The sequence below is a fragment of the Clavelina lepadiformis genome, chromosome 6 (genome assembly GCF_947623445.1).
Source record: "Clavelina lepadiformis chromosome 6, kaClaLepa1.1, whole genome shotgun sequence".
Taxonomy (NCBI): domain Eukaryota; kingdom Metazoa; phylum Chordata; class Ascidiacea; order Aplousobranchia; family Clavelinidae; genus Clavelina; species Clavelina lepadiformis.
This window is the reverse complement of record NC_135245.1, coordinates 193,534-207,932: the sequence shown is the minus strand read 5'-3', so window position 1 is coordinate 207,932 and position 14,399 is coordinate 193,534. Positions and strand designations below refer to the sequence as shown.

The window sequence follows — 14,399 nt, the reverse complement described above, 5'->3', positions numbered from 1 at the left end:
AGAAGCCTTAGTAATTAACTAACTAATTTTGAAGATGTGTTTATTTGATGATCATACACAAAAGTTCATAGTTGCGTTGTATATGCTATGTATCCTCTTCAAATTGATTTTTTTTTCAACTTATAAGTTTATTTTTAAGATATGATAAGCGTCAAACTTTGTGAGAAAGCAAACCTCCCAGGTAACACTTCTCAACAGGCAGACCATCGTGTGTATGGCTCGTTCGAACCACTCGGCAACCGAGCCCACAGTAGCGTATTATTTTGGCAGTGGCGTATTTAGAATTGCGTTGAGGTGATCAAACGTTTTTATAAGTTTTGCCAAAAATTACCACGTCTTTTCAGCCAGGTCAAAATGCGCGTAGAGTAAAATATTGAGGTTTTTCCCTTCAAAAAACACTTTGAAATGAAATGTATTCTCATTTTTTTACGTACAATAGCAGCTAATCTATGGTGTACACTTTTGAAACGCCGTATACCTTTCTAGATGATATAAGTTGTCCTAAACAAGGAAATGCGATAAGATAAAGAATGAAAACGTAAAAAGGGCTATGGCCCAAAAAATTTGATTTATGAAGGGAGCGTGGCCCAACGGCCGCCTCCCCTAAATACACCGGTGAATGTTGAGATTTTCATAAAATTTTCTCACGATTTTGCCGGTTTCAGGCAGCTAGCAACAGGACCCATTTATTTTACCCCTTTGTTAGTATGGATGCTTTGAAACTTGAAGATAACAAAACCGTGTTTATATTTTGTCGGGGCTTATTTAGGTTCATTACATCATAAATATTCCATTACGTGTAATGTATAATCTATTATTACATCACGCGTCTGTCGGCTCGACAGAAGAGTTGTTAGAGCACCGTGTCCGATTTCGGCGGCGCTAGCGTTGTTATGTAACGTTCACCATTCTGTCCGCTACGTCGCGCTAGGGCACCACGCCCAAACGCTGAAAATGTCATCGCGTTTTCTCTCCTTTTTCATATCTCGAGTCAGTCATAGTTTGGAGTTTTGGTCAAGTAGTCGCACATACAGACCCTTTTGACCTATCGAATGACATCTCTCCTCGTCAAGTTATGCCGTTGCTTCGGCACTTTACTGATTTCCAGTAGAAAAACTCAAGCTAGCTTGCGTTGTGGACCAGGAACAGTAATATATCATATTGCTTTAGTGAGTTAGTTGGTTTAGTGGCCGTGCAACCATTCATGCATGGCCCAAGGCTGCCCTGCATTTGTGCAACCAGTGCAGGCAAGAATGCATACCTTAACGTTAGAAATTGGGGAAAAATCAATTTTTTTGTTTTTTCTTTGTTTAGAGTTATCAGTTTTAAACATTACTTTTGCAGTTCAAATCGGAGCTAAATTTAGTGTCTCGTTTTTTGTTTGAAGACAACTAGGCTATTTGTCCTGGTGTGCGCTGCTCTTGTCATTTTTTGTTGTTGTTTGCTGCACCCAAGATCCTGAAAACAGTATAATTGCTAAGACTATGCTGAGTCTGTCAGTCATAGTAGAAAACAGTAAACATTGTCGACCCAACAGTCTAAAACACTTGATCAAAACGGCAAACTTCATTCTGAGGCAGAAACTTTCCAAAAAGAAAGCTTTTTAAAAAAAATTCTTCTTAAAATATGTAATTAAAAAAATTGTGAAAATCGATTATTCTAAAAAAGTAGAGCCATAAATTAAACTCATTTGCAAGTGGTCAGACTGACCACTCAACATTACACAGTCTCTCTCCCATTCGTGCAAATGAAGGTAAACTGCTCAGGCGTTTGACGACAAACATTCCTGATATCTGCTACCAGCAGTGGATATATATACTACTTATAAAAAGATAGATATTATGGACCAATGTTGCATTTACGACATTTTATTCTATGATGTACAGCAATTTATTGTAAAAAGTATCGAATTCATTAGTTTTTGACACTCGTAACATTTCAGATTACTTTTGCTGGTTACGATATTGTGTTTAATTTGATCTAAGATACTTTTTATCATGATGATGAAGGTTGCTGTTTTGCTTTTGCTCTTGACAGTTGAGCATATTTCTGCGAAATGTGATGTCGCCCCAAGATACTGGTGTGATTCAAAGGAAATTGCAGAGGATTGCGGCGTTTTGGAACCGTGTTCAGATTTGCTTTGGAAATCCCTCCTAGATGCCAAGCCAGTGTCAATTTCGTTATATTATGAATCATTATGCCCGTACTGCCGACAGTTTATTACAGACCAGCTCTACCCAACATGGAAAAGTTTGCAAAAAAGTGGTGCGATGGTGGTGGACATGGTGGCATATGGGAATGCTCACGAAACTCAAGTGTCTTCAGGTTACTGGAATTACACCTGCCAACATGGCCCCGAAGAATGTACCGGAAACTTCATTGAGAATTGTATCCAGAAATACACAGACAATGTGTTTGATGCTTACTTTCCAGTCATCTACTGCATGGAGTCCAGTAAAGACCCGATCGCTGCTGCTGAGAAATGCGTCACGTCGGCCATGTTGGATTGGAACGTTATTAGTAAATGTGCGAGTGGAAAGGAAGGGAACGGGCTCATGCACCAGGCAGCTCTCAACACTGATGTGTTGCAGCCAAAGCACAAATATGTTCCGTGGATCCTCGTCAACGGGCAACACACTGAAGGCATGCAGCAGGAGGCTCAGACCAATCTCTTGAAAGTTGTTTGTGAAACGTACACCGGGAAGAAACCAGCTCAATGTCAATCTGCTGCCGCACTTGCATGTCGTCGTGATATCTTGGTTTAATTTCCTCAAAGCTCAGCACTTCATGCATTGGCAATTGAACGATGATTCCTTGTGTTATATAAATCTTACCTACAATCACCTTCTCAATATCCACCAACCCATGCAAGCTGTCGTATATGATTGTGTGCAATACGTCTTTATTGTCTTCCTTGCTCAAATAGTACCAGATTTGTTATGATTTGTTTTATTTAATTGTGATTTGAGTTATAAGATGTCTAAACTTAAGCAACCACGTTATGTTTGAAGCTTGACAGTGAACATTTTTTGATTGGTTGAGCAGTAAAATCGAGTCATGTGATAATGTGTCTGTAAATATGTTGGAAATGATTAACTTTTGTTTGCTGTTGCAAGGAGTCATATGATGTTGATCAATAATGAGATTGTGAATACGTTGATGAATAAACTAATGTGTTCTTTGTAGCATTATAACATGCGTAAATAGAACTATTTTGTCATATTATGTTATTCATATGAATAACTGATACAGCTGCACATTAATCAAGAAACTTTTTAACATTCATCTGTATTTTATTGCAGTATAACTTGTTCAATGCAACCTCATGTACTGTCTTTATGCCACATAAGTATTCTCATGTGCAACGCAGTGTTTGCTTGTATCGGTTGAACTGGCGTTGTGATATGATTTGATAATTTCGTCAAATGTTTTACTCATCGTTGATTTTTTGTGCAGAATAAAAACTTAGGCTTGCAATGGGCAACAGCTTGAAGAGTCACATCGAGCACGCAGAGAAGACCGGGGTCTGCCAACTTTCATCAATGAATTTAGCACAAGTAATTTAACTATATTTACGTTGGTTGCCAATCCATCTCTCATATGCGTTTTTATTCATTCTAAATTTACTTTAATATTTGTTCAAAATACAGTACTTTTATAATCGTAACAAAAAAAAGAATTTCCAATGATAATTTGGATTTCTAAAATTATTTTGTTTAACAAACAAACGTGGTGTTGGCGTGTAAGGAATTGTGCCTGTGGCAAGATTGCTTGTATAAGAAATTTATTACTTTAAAATGTTTTGATTTCTTTCTGTAGTTTCCAGCCGAACTTTTGAGGCTGGCGAAGAATCTGCGGATGTTGGACGTCTCCAACAACAAGATACCATCGCTGCCGGAGAGCATTGGAAACTTCTCAATATTGAAAAGTCTAAATTTAAACCACAATAGATTACGTAAGTTTGTCCTGTTTCATTCTCACGAAGTGTTTTGGGATTTTTATCAGTTTACTTGTCATTTGTTTCACAGAAGTTTTATGTCCTGGACTAAGCAAGTTAAAAAAACTGGAAACTTTGACGATATCGAACAATCGATTGGTTCAGTTGCCTCCAGATATTCATCATTGTGCAGCTCTCAGGACTTTGGTTTTGAGTGGAAACAAATTAAAGACTTTTCCGTCACAACTTTCCAGGTTGAAGCACTTGGACATGCTTGATTTGTCTCAAAACTCACTCTCTGGACTGCCCGAGAACTTTCAAGGCTTGCACGTTGTTGAACTAAACCTGAACAGAAATCAGGTTTGTTGAAAATCATTACCTGCTGTTGACTTCTATCAATTACATGAAGCTAGTGCAGTAGGACTTGTTTACGTTGATACCTGTGACATGCGATTGTTAAAGTTTCGATGTAGGAAAGTCACAATTGCGATTACTGTGTAGATATAGGTGGTTGCACGCATTATTTGTCTTTGTGACATCATGCCGTGTCATTATTTTTAGATCTCAGTTCTACCCCCCTCACTTGCCCAGTGCTCAAGATTAAAAGTTCTCAGGTTTCAAGAGAATTGTGTGACACTCGAGGGAGTCTCGAGCACTATTTTAGCTCATTCAAACGTCTCGCTGCTCGCTTATGACGGGAACTTATTCAGTCAGAAAGACTTCCAGAGTATTGAAGGATACGACAAGGTATTCAGTGTTGTGTGCTCGAGATATCTGTGTTGCCACTCTAGCATAAAGTAGAGGCGCCAGACATCACTGCTTTCCTGGACCAGTCCTTATTTTAAATGTGATTTCCCGCAAATTGACGCCTGACTTCTATTGCAAATTGCCCATTTTTTAATCAATGGGATGCAAGGTTTTAAGGGAAGGTAACAGCGCCACCAACTGATCGTTTAATCCTTTCTATTGAGGTCAATCAATTGATCGCCTTCAGTTTCAGCAAAAAATTAAATTTGGGAAAAATTTTGCTGCTACCGCCCTCTTAGGACATAGAAAGCATAAAGAAGGGGATAAAATTAAAGCAAGAGGCCCTGCACACACTTTTGCAGAGAAATCTCGTGCAGAATCGCGTTGTGTTGCACATCCAGTGACCAACAATAATCCTTTCAAACCACAACTTACTATAATTACATCACTCTAATTACAATTGCTGTACTTATTACTTACTGTTCTATACTGTGCAATTACTTACTGTAATTACAGTAAGTCGTGTTTTAAAAGGGACCGAATTTAATCAGGGTAATTCCCTAACTGTGCAAAACCGAAAAAAATCGCGCGCTCGCTAAACAGTCAGCAGCCTTTTGTCTGAGAAATTACTTTGCATAAACAACTTGTAATGGAATGATTGGTTTTGGTTGTTGAACTTGATTGTTCCAGTCACTCCAATACAATGTTCGATTGTCTGATTGTTTATGGCACTCGATGATACATGAGCCTCAAGGTCGTTGATTGCTTTATCAACCCTAGACTCGATTGTTCAGCTAAAAGCTGATTGTCTTGTGAAGCCGACAAACAAAGTTGTCTAACTCGACACTGAACTTCTTTAATTTGTAATCATCAGTAGATTGCACAGGAATGTTGATTGTATAAACTGATTATATTGATTCTTCTTTAAACGATTACATATAAGCAGTACATTGGTATATCAACAGCATTTCATCCAACAGTTAATCTTATAGCATTGAGACTAGTAGACTTTGCTATTTTCAACTGTATTATGTTACTGGTTGCTGGTAATTGTTAACGCAACTGAACGGCTTTCTACAGCAGGCAAAACACACGAAAAAGGCATGACGAAATATGATCGCATAAGTTGCAGCGGCAAACAGGAAGCTGTCGTGACGCAGTGTTAAATTTTACTGATACGTCACTTAAAAACTTAAATTTCCAAATGACATTTAATTCCGTATGTTAAATTTTTCATCATATTATCACAAACTATACTTTTCAGTATTTTACTATGTCATTTGTACAAGTTGTCATAGTCGCTGTAAAAACAGAAATATGTCGTCACGTGTTGGTTCTATGTTTCAGTATATGGAGAGATTCACGGCGACAAAAAAGAAATTTGATTGATTCTGATTCCATTCGCCATTGTCTATTTCAGCTTTGATCGATTTGCTCTGAAGACTTGGAAGATTTTTCTTTATTTTTGTTGGATTTTATACGATGAAATTATTTATGTTCAATGCATGATGTTTGTTGTGATCCGTGCTGCTACCTTGTTTGCCTATCTTTGTACGTCTCAATACTTGTAATTGTGCGCTTCTTACACAAATATACCAGCGAGTAAAACAGAGTTTACTTAAAGCACAAGCAACATTTAGATAAAACGAAGTGACTATTTCACCGTAAGTAGCCTGTCGGGTCAGTTCCCATTAGAAATTTTAAGTGGGCGACACAGTGTTTATGACGATGTCGCACCCAAAGCGTCATATTAAAAAAAACTAAAATTTTCCGATCTAATGCGCATGTGACGTCAATGTGGGCTGGTTTGTTACGGTTTCTGCGATAGCTGGTTGCAGGTCAAGGTCAAGCAAGGTTTAAATTTGGTGAGGGTTGCAAGTATTGTTTTTTTTAGTATTTGTCCTAAACTTCTAAGCTCAAAACTTGCGGTAAAGTTTATGTGGTTGTTATAGAAATTTTAATACAAGGATTCTGTCCAAACTAAGTATGTGGGTAGTCCTGGCCTAGATCTCGTTGCAAGTCGAATTTCAGGGTGGTTTTATGACACTTAGTTTTGCGATAATAGCTTCTTGGTTTAACGTACATTTAAGTTGGTTGATGATCCCTTAAAGATAGGATGTTAGGTTCGGAGAATGGGCAAAAAGTATATTTAAGGTTTTATTGGAGTTAGATTTAGTTTAGAAGATAGATTTAAGTTACTATGCTACAACATTTATTCAAGGTTGCGAAGAAAGTGAAAACTAGCTTCGAACGCGCGATTTTTCCGGTGAAATAGTGACAACCAATGAAAATACTCGGTTTTCTAAAGCTAGAGCCTGTTTATTAGGTGAGGGACCGTTCCGAAGTCTTAGCAGGCCCTAGCTTTAATTGATTTCAAATGTAGATGTTAGCATTGCCCATTCCTCTCATTAACAACCATAGGTGGGTAGTCGGTACATTGAAAGTAACATCGGTAACGGTACAGGTACTTGGTAAAAAAGGGACCAACGGTTCCGGTATTCAGTACTATTTAAAAAAAATTAGTTCGGTACTTTGTCGGTACTGATCTTTTTGTGCAAAAGATGCTGCTGCAAGTGCACTGTTTGCCGCTATTATGCCCCCGGTACAGGTTATTCCAGGTCAAAACATATGTGACGTTACTCGTTTCAAATTTTACTTTTAGAAACAGATGCCAAAATTGGCATTAAGGATTAAATGAAATGCATTTTTGAAAACATACTTGTTAAAATTTTGAAATAATCACGTGAAAAGTACCGGAAACGACTGAAATTTCTTGAAAAAAGTTATTCGATACGGAGATTCGATATCCGCGGTACAGTAATTTGGTACTATAGTACCGCGGTACGGCACACCTATGTTAACATCGCATTGGTATAGGCAGTAGTGGCCTAAGGTTTGGGGAGGGTACCGCGGCTAGATATAGCGTGACTTAGGCTTGGAAGCCCCAAAGTCCCCGGAAACGTAGTAATCTATCCCAGGGATTTCGGGGGCACGCTCCCCCGGAAAAGTTTGAATTCGGTCTAAAATGCACAAAATGTTGCTTTTCTTTCAAAAGCAAAATGCCTGAGATTTGTTTGTGGATTTCTTTCCAGTTTATTGCTCCCTAAATTTTGCTCTGCTGCCCCCAATATCTTCACTCTTTATTCAATTGTTGCTATCGAGCGTCTAACTCTAATACCTCAAAGGCTTGCAAGCAGAATATATGAATTTTTCTCGTGTTGGCAAGATGTGTTAAATCACATGAGTGCTTGAGCATCAAGCGATATGAAAGCGAGGGCTTCTTGAGGTTGTGGGCTATATTGTTGTTTATATTAGAAGTTTAATAAAGTAGGCCTAGTTCTAATAAATGGCTTTGTCTTCTTTATCAGAAAGAAGGGTTTTCTTCCCTGTAGCATTACTTTATGGAGATGAAAGCCAAATGCTTTAGTCGTTCTTTTAGAACTCCTTGTCTATTTGACTCCGTTGCTTATGCTATATCTTCTTGCTTCTTTAAGTCAGCACAACGTTCATAAAGTCCAAATTCTTTTATTCCAAAATGTGGTCGCAATTACATCATAAGCAATTATTAGGTCATTTCCACAAACATACTTTTTAGATTCCTTTCATAAAACCAAATTTTCTAAAACAAGATTTTATCAGGAGAAAGCAATTAAACCCAGATCAATTTTATTTATCCTCTTTCTGCTACAGCCAATCAGCTGGGGCCACACGTTCTAGATATCGGTCGTTTTACAGAATAACTCCTTTCTGACCAGTAACAACTTGACAACACTATTAATGTCACAAAACTAGAACAGTTCCAACTTGGTTACACTCTACGTACTACAAGCTCTTGAAAAGCAGTTTACTACACAGTTTACATAGTTAAACAGGAGAAACTTTAAATATCATATTTTTCTCTCGCCAGAAAACAACAATTGCTTATTAAAACGCCACTTATAGCCTATAGGTTACATTATTACAATCACCATAACTTAATTGCCTTAAAAATGTCAAACTCAGAATAGTAGGCTAGAGCATGTATTAGGCGACTGAGTTTTCTTATAACACACACAACCGTCTGTGACGGTGTCATCAGTGAATTGGCTCAGAAGGCTAGTAAGTGACCTTGAAGTCGCACGTCAATAAAAAACGTACAATTATCAAAAATTGAAGTGGCGTCTGACATCTTTATGCGGTGTGGGTGTCTAGCGCAAGTAATCGAAATTAATCCCAAAACAGGAGGAGGCCAATTCACCCGGAGGTTCGATTTAGACAACTTTCCCCTATTCCCTAGTTCATACGGCTAATTAGCATGAACCAGTGAACGACTCCTGTCCTGAAGAAAATGCAACCAGTTAACAATAATATTCGTAGCCATGTTTGTATTTAGCGCGTGTATAGTACAGATGCACCTTTCCTCGCCTCATCCTAAAACTACTACTCGATGTAGGCCTGCAGGGCTATTAGGTGAAGTGTCATTTTCTGCGCCGATTTTAAACAAGTGATGCCAAATCCGCTAAAATGTTCTGTTTATCACATTTGCCTGGCGCTAGCAGAGGCATTTGACTTTCATCGCATTCTTCTGAACCAGGCATAATATTTCTTGCACCTGGCAAGTGCCACCTATCACACAAGCCTAAACTGACTTCTTTGTTGTGTCGCCAATTTAAGATTTTTTGCGTTGGGTTTAATGCATTTCCAAATTTTTAACGAGGAAATTTGTTCTATTGTATTATTGATGCGGTGAAAATCTTTATTTGTTTGTATTTTTTTTTATAAGTTTGAAGTGCTTCGAAGCATAATACTCCGTCTTGTGAAATTATTTTTTGGCAACACTGCCGTTCTAGTCGATGACTCGATGTGCTTTGTTAGTTTAGGCTAGGTCTTGGTTACGGTAGGCGTTTTTTTATTGCTCGTTTTGGGAAAGTTCTATTCGCTTGGAGAGGCTATTTGTGGAGAAGTTGTCTCATTACACAACTTTTTAAATCTTGAAACGGCGATCAGTTCTTATTTTTGTTTGACCACGCTACTCGTCAAGGTGATTGGTGCGAGTTTTGATGGAAGTTGAGCCAGTAGGCGAGGAAAGCAACGAGCAAGAAGCTGGATCACGAATACACAAAATCGTTTGACGAGGACAAGGTTGGGGATATGGAAAGCGATGTAAGTGTGTTTTATCACATTTTAAGTTTCATAATTAATTGAATAGAATAGGCAGAATAAAAATTACGTAGTGACTATTTCACCGGCATCTGTTTAAACTTCGGTTAAGGCAACCAAAGTTGCTGAATCACAACACCGTGATCGGCAGATTTTTGTTGAAGCGTTTATCACCCTCATTTTGGATGAGGGGAAGAAAGCAATGAGGTGGCGTAGTGGTTAGCAATAAGACTCGAATGCTGGAGGTCTCGCAGTTGCATCTTGTTGATGTTCGACTGCTTTTTTTCCAAATTTATTTTTGATGTAATTTAGTCATGAGAAGTGAGAGTTTGGGTCAGAGGGGATTAGTTTAGGTTAATTTACCAATTTGTAACATTGCAGCGTTTTGAGTAAACCCTAAATGGTCTGTATTACCTTTGCCACTTAAGTAAAGAGAGAAAGACGGTCATCTAGGTCAGGTGCCCCAAATTTTATTGCAAAAAAACAAATGAAACTGAAACTCAATTTTGCTGAAATAGCCATTAAATATGTGGGGAAGAAAATTTGTGTGATAGTTATGCATTGGTTTGCCTCCCTGTGATTGGTAGTTTTATTTTGAATATCGTTTGCTCTATAAGGTGTAGTTAGTTTGGTATATTTGTAACTATTGGTAATTAGTCTTGCTATTTTATTGTGAAGGTTTTGAAACACTGTTTGCTGCAGGTCCCCAGGCAAATGTACCATATTATAAAGCACTATAAATTAGACCAGGAGTGTCCAACAATTTTCCTTCAAGAGCCGAATATGGGTGTCATAATTGTCGGAGGGCCAGATGCAAGTTATCAGCACAGAAATAATAAATACATTTGCATAGGAAAAGCAGTTTTATTTGAAGCTATATTTTAATTTTAAGCAATATAAATTACAAAATAGACCAAATTGTTGGAAGTGTGCGATAGAGTTCAGTTTAGTGTGAAACCTGACATAGCTTTTGGCTGCACAACTTGACTATGTCAGCACCAACAGATGACAGATCCTCATGGGCCGCATTCTGGCCCGCGGGTCAGACATGCCTGAACTCAACTATAGTATAACATCATCAAAACCTTGTCAAATTTTGTACAAGACACCACAGATTCTTGGCAATTATTTGCAAAGCTCTTCAACATGATAATTAATTTTTAGCCAATTAAATATCACTAGCTTGTGAAAATTTACGTGTCTGAGATTTCTCATTCAGTGTTGATTTTCAATTTGCAAAAATGTTGAGTTATATCCAAAGACTATGACCAAGTTTTTTTTTCAGGGGGAGGATCAAGTTGATCAAGTGACTGGGGTGAGATTCATGACAAAATAATCGGATTGTCAAATATTACGCCATCGTGCGTGTTTAAATTATGATTTCTATTTGTCAAGTATGATGTAATAATTATAGTTCGGCAAGGAATGTTTGTTCAATGCAGGTGAGTAAACGCTCCCACCACAACGCGCTTGAAAGGAAAAGAAGAGATCATATAAAAGAAAGTTTCAATGGACTTCGAGATTCTGTTCCAGCTTTGCAAGGGGAAAAGGTTTTCATATTTTCGGTAATAATTATTTGAGCTTGTTATGAATGGTCATGCACAAATTTCTATTTGTAGGCTTCTCGTGCTCAAATTCTGAACAAGGCGACGGAATACATCGAGCAGATGACGAGGCTCAATTCAACGGACAAGCAAGATATTGACGAACTGCGAAGACAAAATAACTTGCTGGAGCTGCGAAGTAAGTCAGCAAATTTCTCTCCAACTTACCCTGCATTATCTTAAGGTTTAAGAATTCAAGTGAGTGCTTCATGCTTCAATGTGAGTTATCCCACCCCCCAACCAATGTACAGCCAGTTAATTATTTAAAAACCGCATAACATCTTGCCATTACCCTTGCACAAGGTGTAAACAACACTTGCTCGTGTTCAGTGGAACTGTTGGTGTTCAAATCTGCCCAAAAATCTCAACATTGGCAGCACCATGTTGCCAGTAAATGAGGTGTTTCATAGAAATTCTACGACTCTGTTTTCTACACGAGTAGCCATTGAGCTGAAGTCGTAGTATCTTTTTGTGACTATAAACAGGTTAGGCCACCATCGTTTTACATCTATAAATTTTCCTACTTAACCATTTATTGATGATGAAGAAACAGAGTTGTAGAACTTTTATGGCTCGCTTTGTAATGTTTGCGCCTGCTTCATCAGAATAGTTTTAATCACAGACTTTGATGATGTCATATTTCAGTAAGAACGTTGGAAAGAGCAAAAAAAGAAGGAATTTTAAGCACGAGTCCTAATGAAAATAACCTCGATGAAAAGTTGGAAATGGACGATGGAAGCCCTTAACTGCCTGATCGCATCAAAGTATTATTTTGTCTGTTTTATACATATATAAATATAAGATTCAACATAACAACTTGTCTTTGGTTAGCATTTCCAAAACCAAGTCTAGCACAGAACATCAGTTAGACAGGGATTGATTCAGGCAGTTTTAGCCAAGCCCAGGGCAGTATTAGCGTTGCGTTTCTTCTTTGCTTTTTTGCTCAACTTAACTTTCGATTTCTCGGTCTCCCATTCTCGCTTATGCATCGTGTATAGTCTCATAGCAGCCTGGGCGTCTTGCACTGAGCTGTGTTCTCCTCTCTGTATCGGCACTCCGAGAATCTTTGAACTTAGCAATCGGAGCGACGGCGATCTTCCTGCAGTCATCGTCTTGAATGGCTTGTACCTGCCAACAAACAATGTTTATATGATGTTTATCATGAGAATGTAGCTGGCCACTTACTTTGCAGTGTCACGGATGCATTTCTTGGGATGATCTAGGAACAAGACCTTCATATCGTTCCAGAGCGCATGGCCTACCAAAATCCTTCCCTGCAGTATTACGGCCACTTCCTTTTGCACGATCTGAAAATCTTCTGCGTTGGTGAGGTCACTCGGTCGAACTCCACTGCAAAAGTTTTGTTTCAATTGACTTTTGATGAGAGTGTTGGACTCACTCACTATTGCCACCACTTTGTTGTGTATTGACTGTTTCAACAGTTTGATTGCATCATTCAGCATAATAAAATGTTTAAGTTGCTTACAAATAGATAAATATGGTTCATCATGCCACCACATGTAGTTGTACCTGACAAAGGTTCTGTAATCTGTCACCTCTTCCCTAGCTTTGACGAACTTGTCATAGATGCATTTTCCAAATTGGTTGACGAGAGAAACCCTTGCCAGGACTGATTCTCTCCCCCCCTCCCCCACACCGACCATCTCACAATCCATTGCAATCACCTGGAATCCAAAATATTATATCTGGTAAGGTGAACAACTTACTGGGAAATTTTTGAATAAGTTTCTTCTAGTTTTGAGTGGAACACTTATTATTGAAACAAGCATAAAACCTTCGTCAAGCCAGCAAAAGCATTGGTTTTAACAAGTTTATTTGATGGTGACTTCTTCTCGTTTAAGTCATCTTCTGCATCGACTATATCTCCAACATCCACATCATCGAACCAAATATCTTTGGATGTTACATTTAATTTCTTGCTCTTATGAGTGGAGTTTGTGAAGCCTTTGAATGGTTTTATTCTTTTTGCCTCGTTCTTCTTGTTCAAATGAACTGAAGAGCTCGGCCCTTCATCGTGACTCGATTTAAAGGAATCATTTTTCTTTAATTCTGCTTTTAAAGCTTCCCAATTGGTCCTGGTTGAAGTTTTCTTTATTGTTTCAATTTTCTTTTTAACTTTGGTCATGATTAAAGAAATTGTCGCTTCTTTATGCAACTTAAATGGCAACAGGTTAAATCTTAGATATTTAAGTCATTCTGCTACATTTTAGTGCATTGCTTCATGTAGAGCACGTTCTAAACACCAATGGAAAATAACTTAACTAACTCCAAGTAGAATGTCTAAGAAACGTGCCAAGCCAAATCCCCACAAAATAAATGGTGTTTCAGTTTATGTATATTCAGATAGAGATAAGCCAATGGCCCTTTGGGTTTTGCCACTTTTTCCTGTTCGTGAGCACGTGTTTTATTGTGCTATAACTACAACGGTTAGCATCTTAACTTTAGCTCCGCACAGTTTGTGGTGAAAATGAACAATAGGCCTACATACAACAAGATCAAACATCAAAAATACTTCACCTACATATTTCTAACCTATCCACCGGGCACGCATCGATGCTGAATCGTGTGGTCTGATACAGAACCGCAAAAACGAGTGTATGGCCCCTCAGCTAGCCTATACCTTAACACTAACGCGGAAATGAGCGATGACCAAACTAACCTGTTAAACTCAACCACTCCTCTGCACGAAACAATTAGGACGACCAACGGCAAGACTTCGATCAGCCCAGAAAGTGCACAAATGACGACTTGTGGTTCGGTGAGAAATACAACCAGGCAAAAAAATTAAATGGGGTGATCAAAAACTCTGGAAAATAAATCAAGGTTTACAAAAACTTCACATCTATAATGTGTTTTAATCTATAACAAAATAAAAAATTTTATGATTTTAAAAGGTATACTTTACAGTTTACATCAATGGCCGAAAATAAACAAAATAATTAACCTGAGTA

At 38.1% G+C, this 14,399-nt stretch overlaps 4 protein-coding genes across 4 annotated transcripts; 3 read left to right on the top strand and 1 right to left on the bottom strand.

Annotated features, from left to right (window-relative positions):
• Window positions 1-1,922: 1,922 nt before the first annotated feature.
• LOC143462735 (gamma-interferon-inducible lysosomal thiol reductase-like) lies at window positions 1,923-2,852 on the top strand. The gene has a single exon (XM_076960990.1). It carries the CDS (start codon window positions 1,998-2,000, stop codon window positions 2,763-2,765), a length of 768 nt encoding a protein of 255 aa, XP_076817105.1. The 5' UTR covers window positions 1,923-1,997; the 3' UTR covers window positions 2,766-2,852.
• Window positions 2,853-3,002: 150 nt separating this feature from the next.
• LOC143462736 (leucine-rich repeat-containing protein 57-like) lies at window positions 3,003-6,296 on the top strand. Its single transcript, XM_076960991.1, has 5 exons — window positions 3,003-3,557; window positions 3,820-3,955; window positions 4,029-4,297; window positions 4,499-4,684; window positions 6,032-6,296. Exons 1-5 carry the CDS (start codon window positions 3,477-3,479, stop codon window positions 6,071-6,073), a joined length of 714 nt encoding a protein of 237 aa, XP_076817106.1. The 5' UTR covers window positions 3,003-3,476; the 3' UTR covers window positions 6,074-6,296.
• Window positions 6,297-9,532: 3,236 nt separating this feature from the next.
• Window positions 9,533-12,243, top strand: LOC143461845 (protein max-like). The gene is made up of 5 exons (XM_076959746.1): window positions 9,533-9,826; window positions 11,109-11,138; window positions 11,266-11,373; window positions 11,443-11,566; window positions 12,073-12,243. Exons 1-5 carry the CDS (start codon window positions 9,815-9,817, stop codon window positions 12,171-12,173), a joined length of 375 nt encoding a protein of 124 aa, XP_076815861.1. The 5' UTR covers window positions 9,533-9,814; the 3' UTR covers window positions 12,174-12,243.
• LOC143461843 (RNA exonuclease 4-like) lies at window positions 11,687-14,056 on the bottom strand. Its single transcript, XM_076959745.1, has 4 exons — window positions 13,223-14,056; window positions 12,958-13,112; window positions 12,613-12,777; window positions 11,687-12,555 (listed from the first exon to the last, which is right to left on the bottom strand). The coding sequence occupies exons 1-4, from the start codon at window positions 13,571-13,573 to the stop codon at window positions 12,309-12,311; spliced, it is 918 nt and encodes a 305-aa protein (XP_076815860.1). The 5' UTR covers window positions 13,574-14,056; the 3' UTR covers window positions 11,687-12,308.
• Between the last annotated feature and the right edge of the window lie 343 nt (window positions 14,057-14,399).

Coding starts and splice junctions, on each gene's coding strand:
- LOC143462735 (XM_076960990.1), top strand. CDS start 1,998: ATGATGATGAAGGTTGCTGTTTTGCTTTTGCTCTTGACAGTTGAGCAT.
- LOC143461845 (XM_076959746.1), top strand. Junction 11,374..11,442: donor CAGCTTTGCAAGGGGAAAAG/GTTTTCATATTT, acceptor TTCTATTTGTAG/GCTTCTCGTGCTCAAATTCT. Junction 11,567..12,072: donor TAACTTGCTGGAGCTGCGAA/GTAAGTCAGCAA, acceptor GTCATATTTCAG/TAAGAACGTTGGAAAGAGCA.
- LOC143461843 (XM_076959745.1), bottom strand. CDS start 13,573: ATGACCAAAGTTAAAAAGAAAATTGAAACAATAAAGAAAACTTCAACC. Junction 13,113..13,222: donor CTTTTGCTGGCTTGACGAAG/GTTTTATGCTTG, acceptor TTTGGATTCCAG/GTGATTGCAATGGATTGTGA. Junction 12,556..12,612: donor TGCATCCGTGACACTGCAAA/GTAAGTGGCCAG, acceptor GTTTGTTGGCAG/GTACAAGCCATTCAAGACGA.
- LOC143462736 (XM_076960991.1), top strand. CDS start 3,477: ATGGGCAACAGCTTGAAGAGTCACATCGAGCACGCAGAGAAGACCGGG. Junction 3,558..3,819: donor CATCAATGAATTTAGCACAA/GTAATTTAACTA, acceptor TTCTTTCTGTAG/TTTCCAGCCGAACTTTTGAG. Junction 4,298..4,498: donor TAAACCTGAACAGAAATCAG/GTTTGTTGAAAA, acceptor CATTATTTTTAG/ATCTCAGTTCTACCCCCCTC.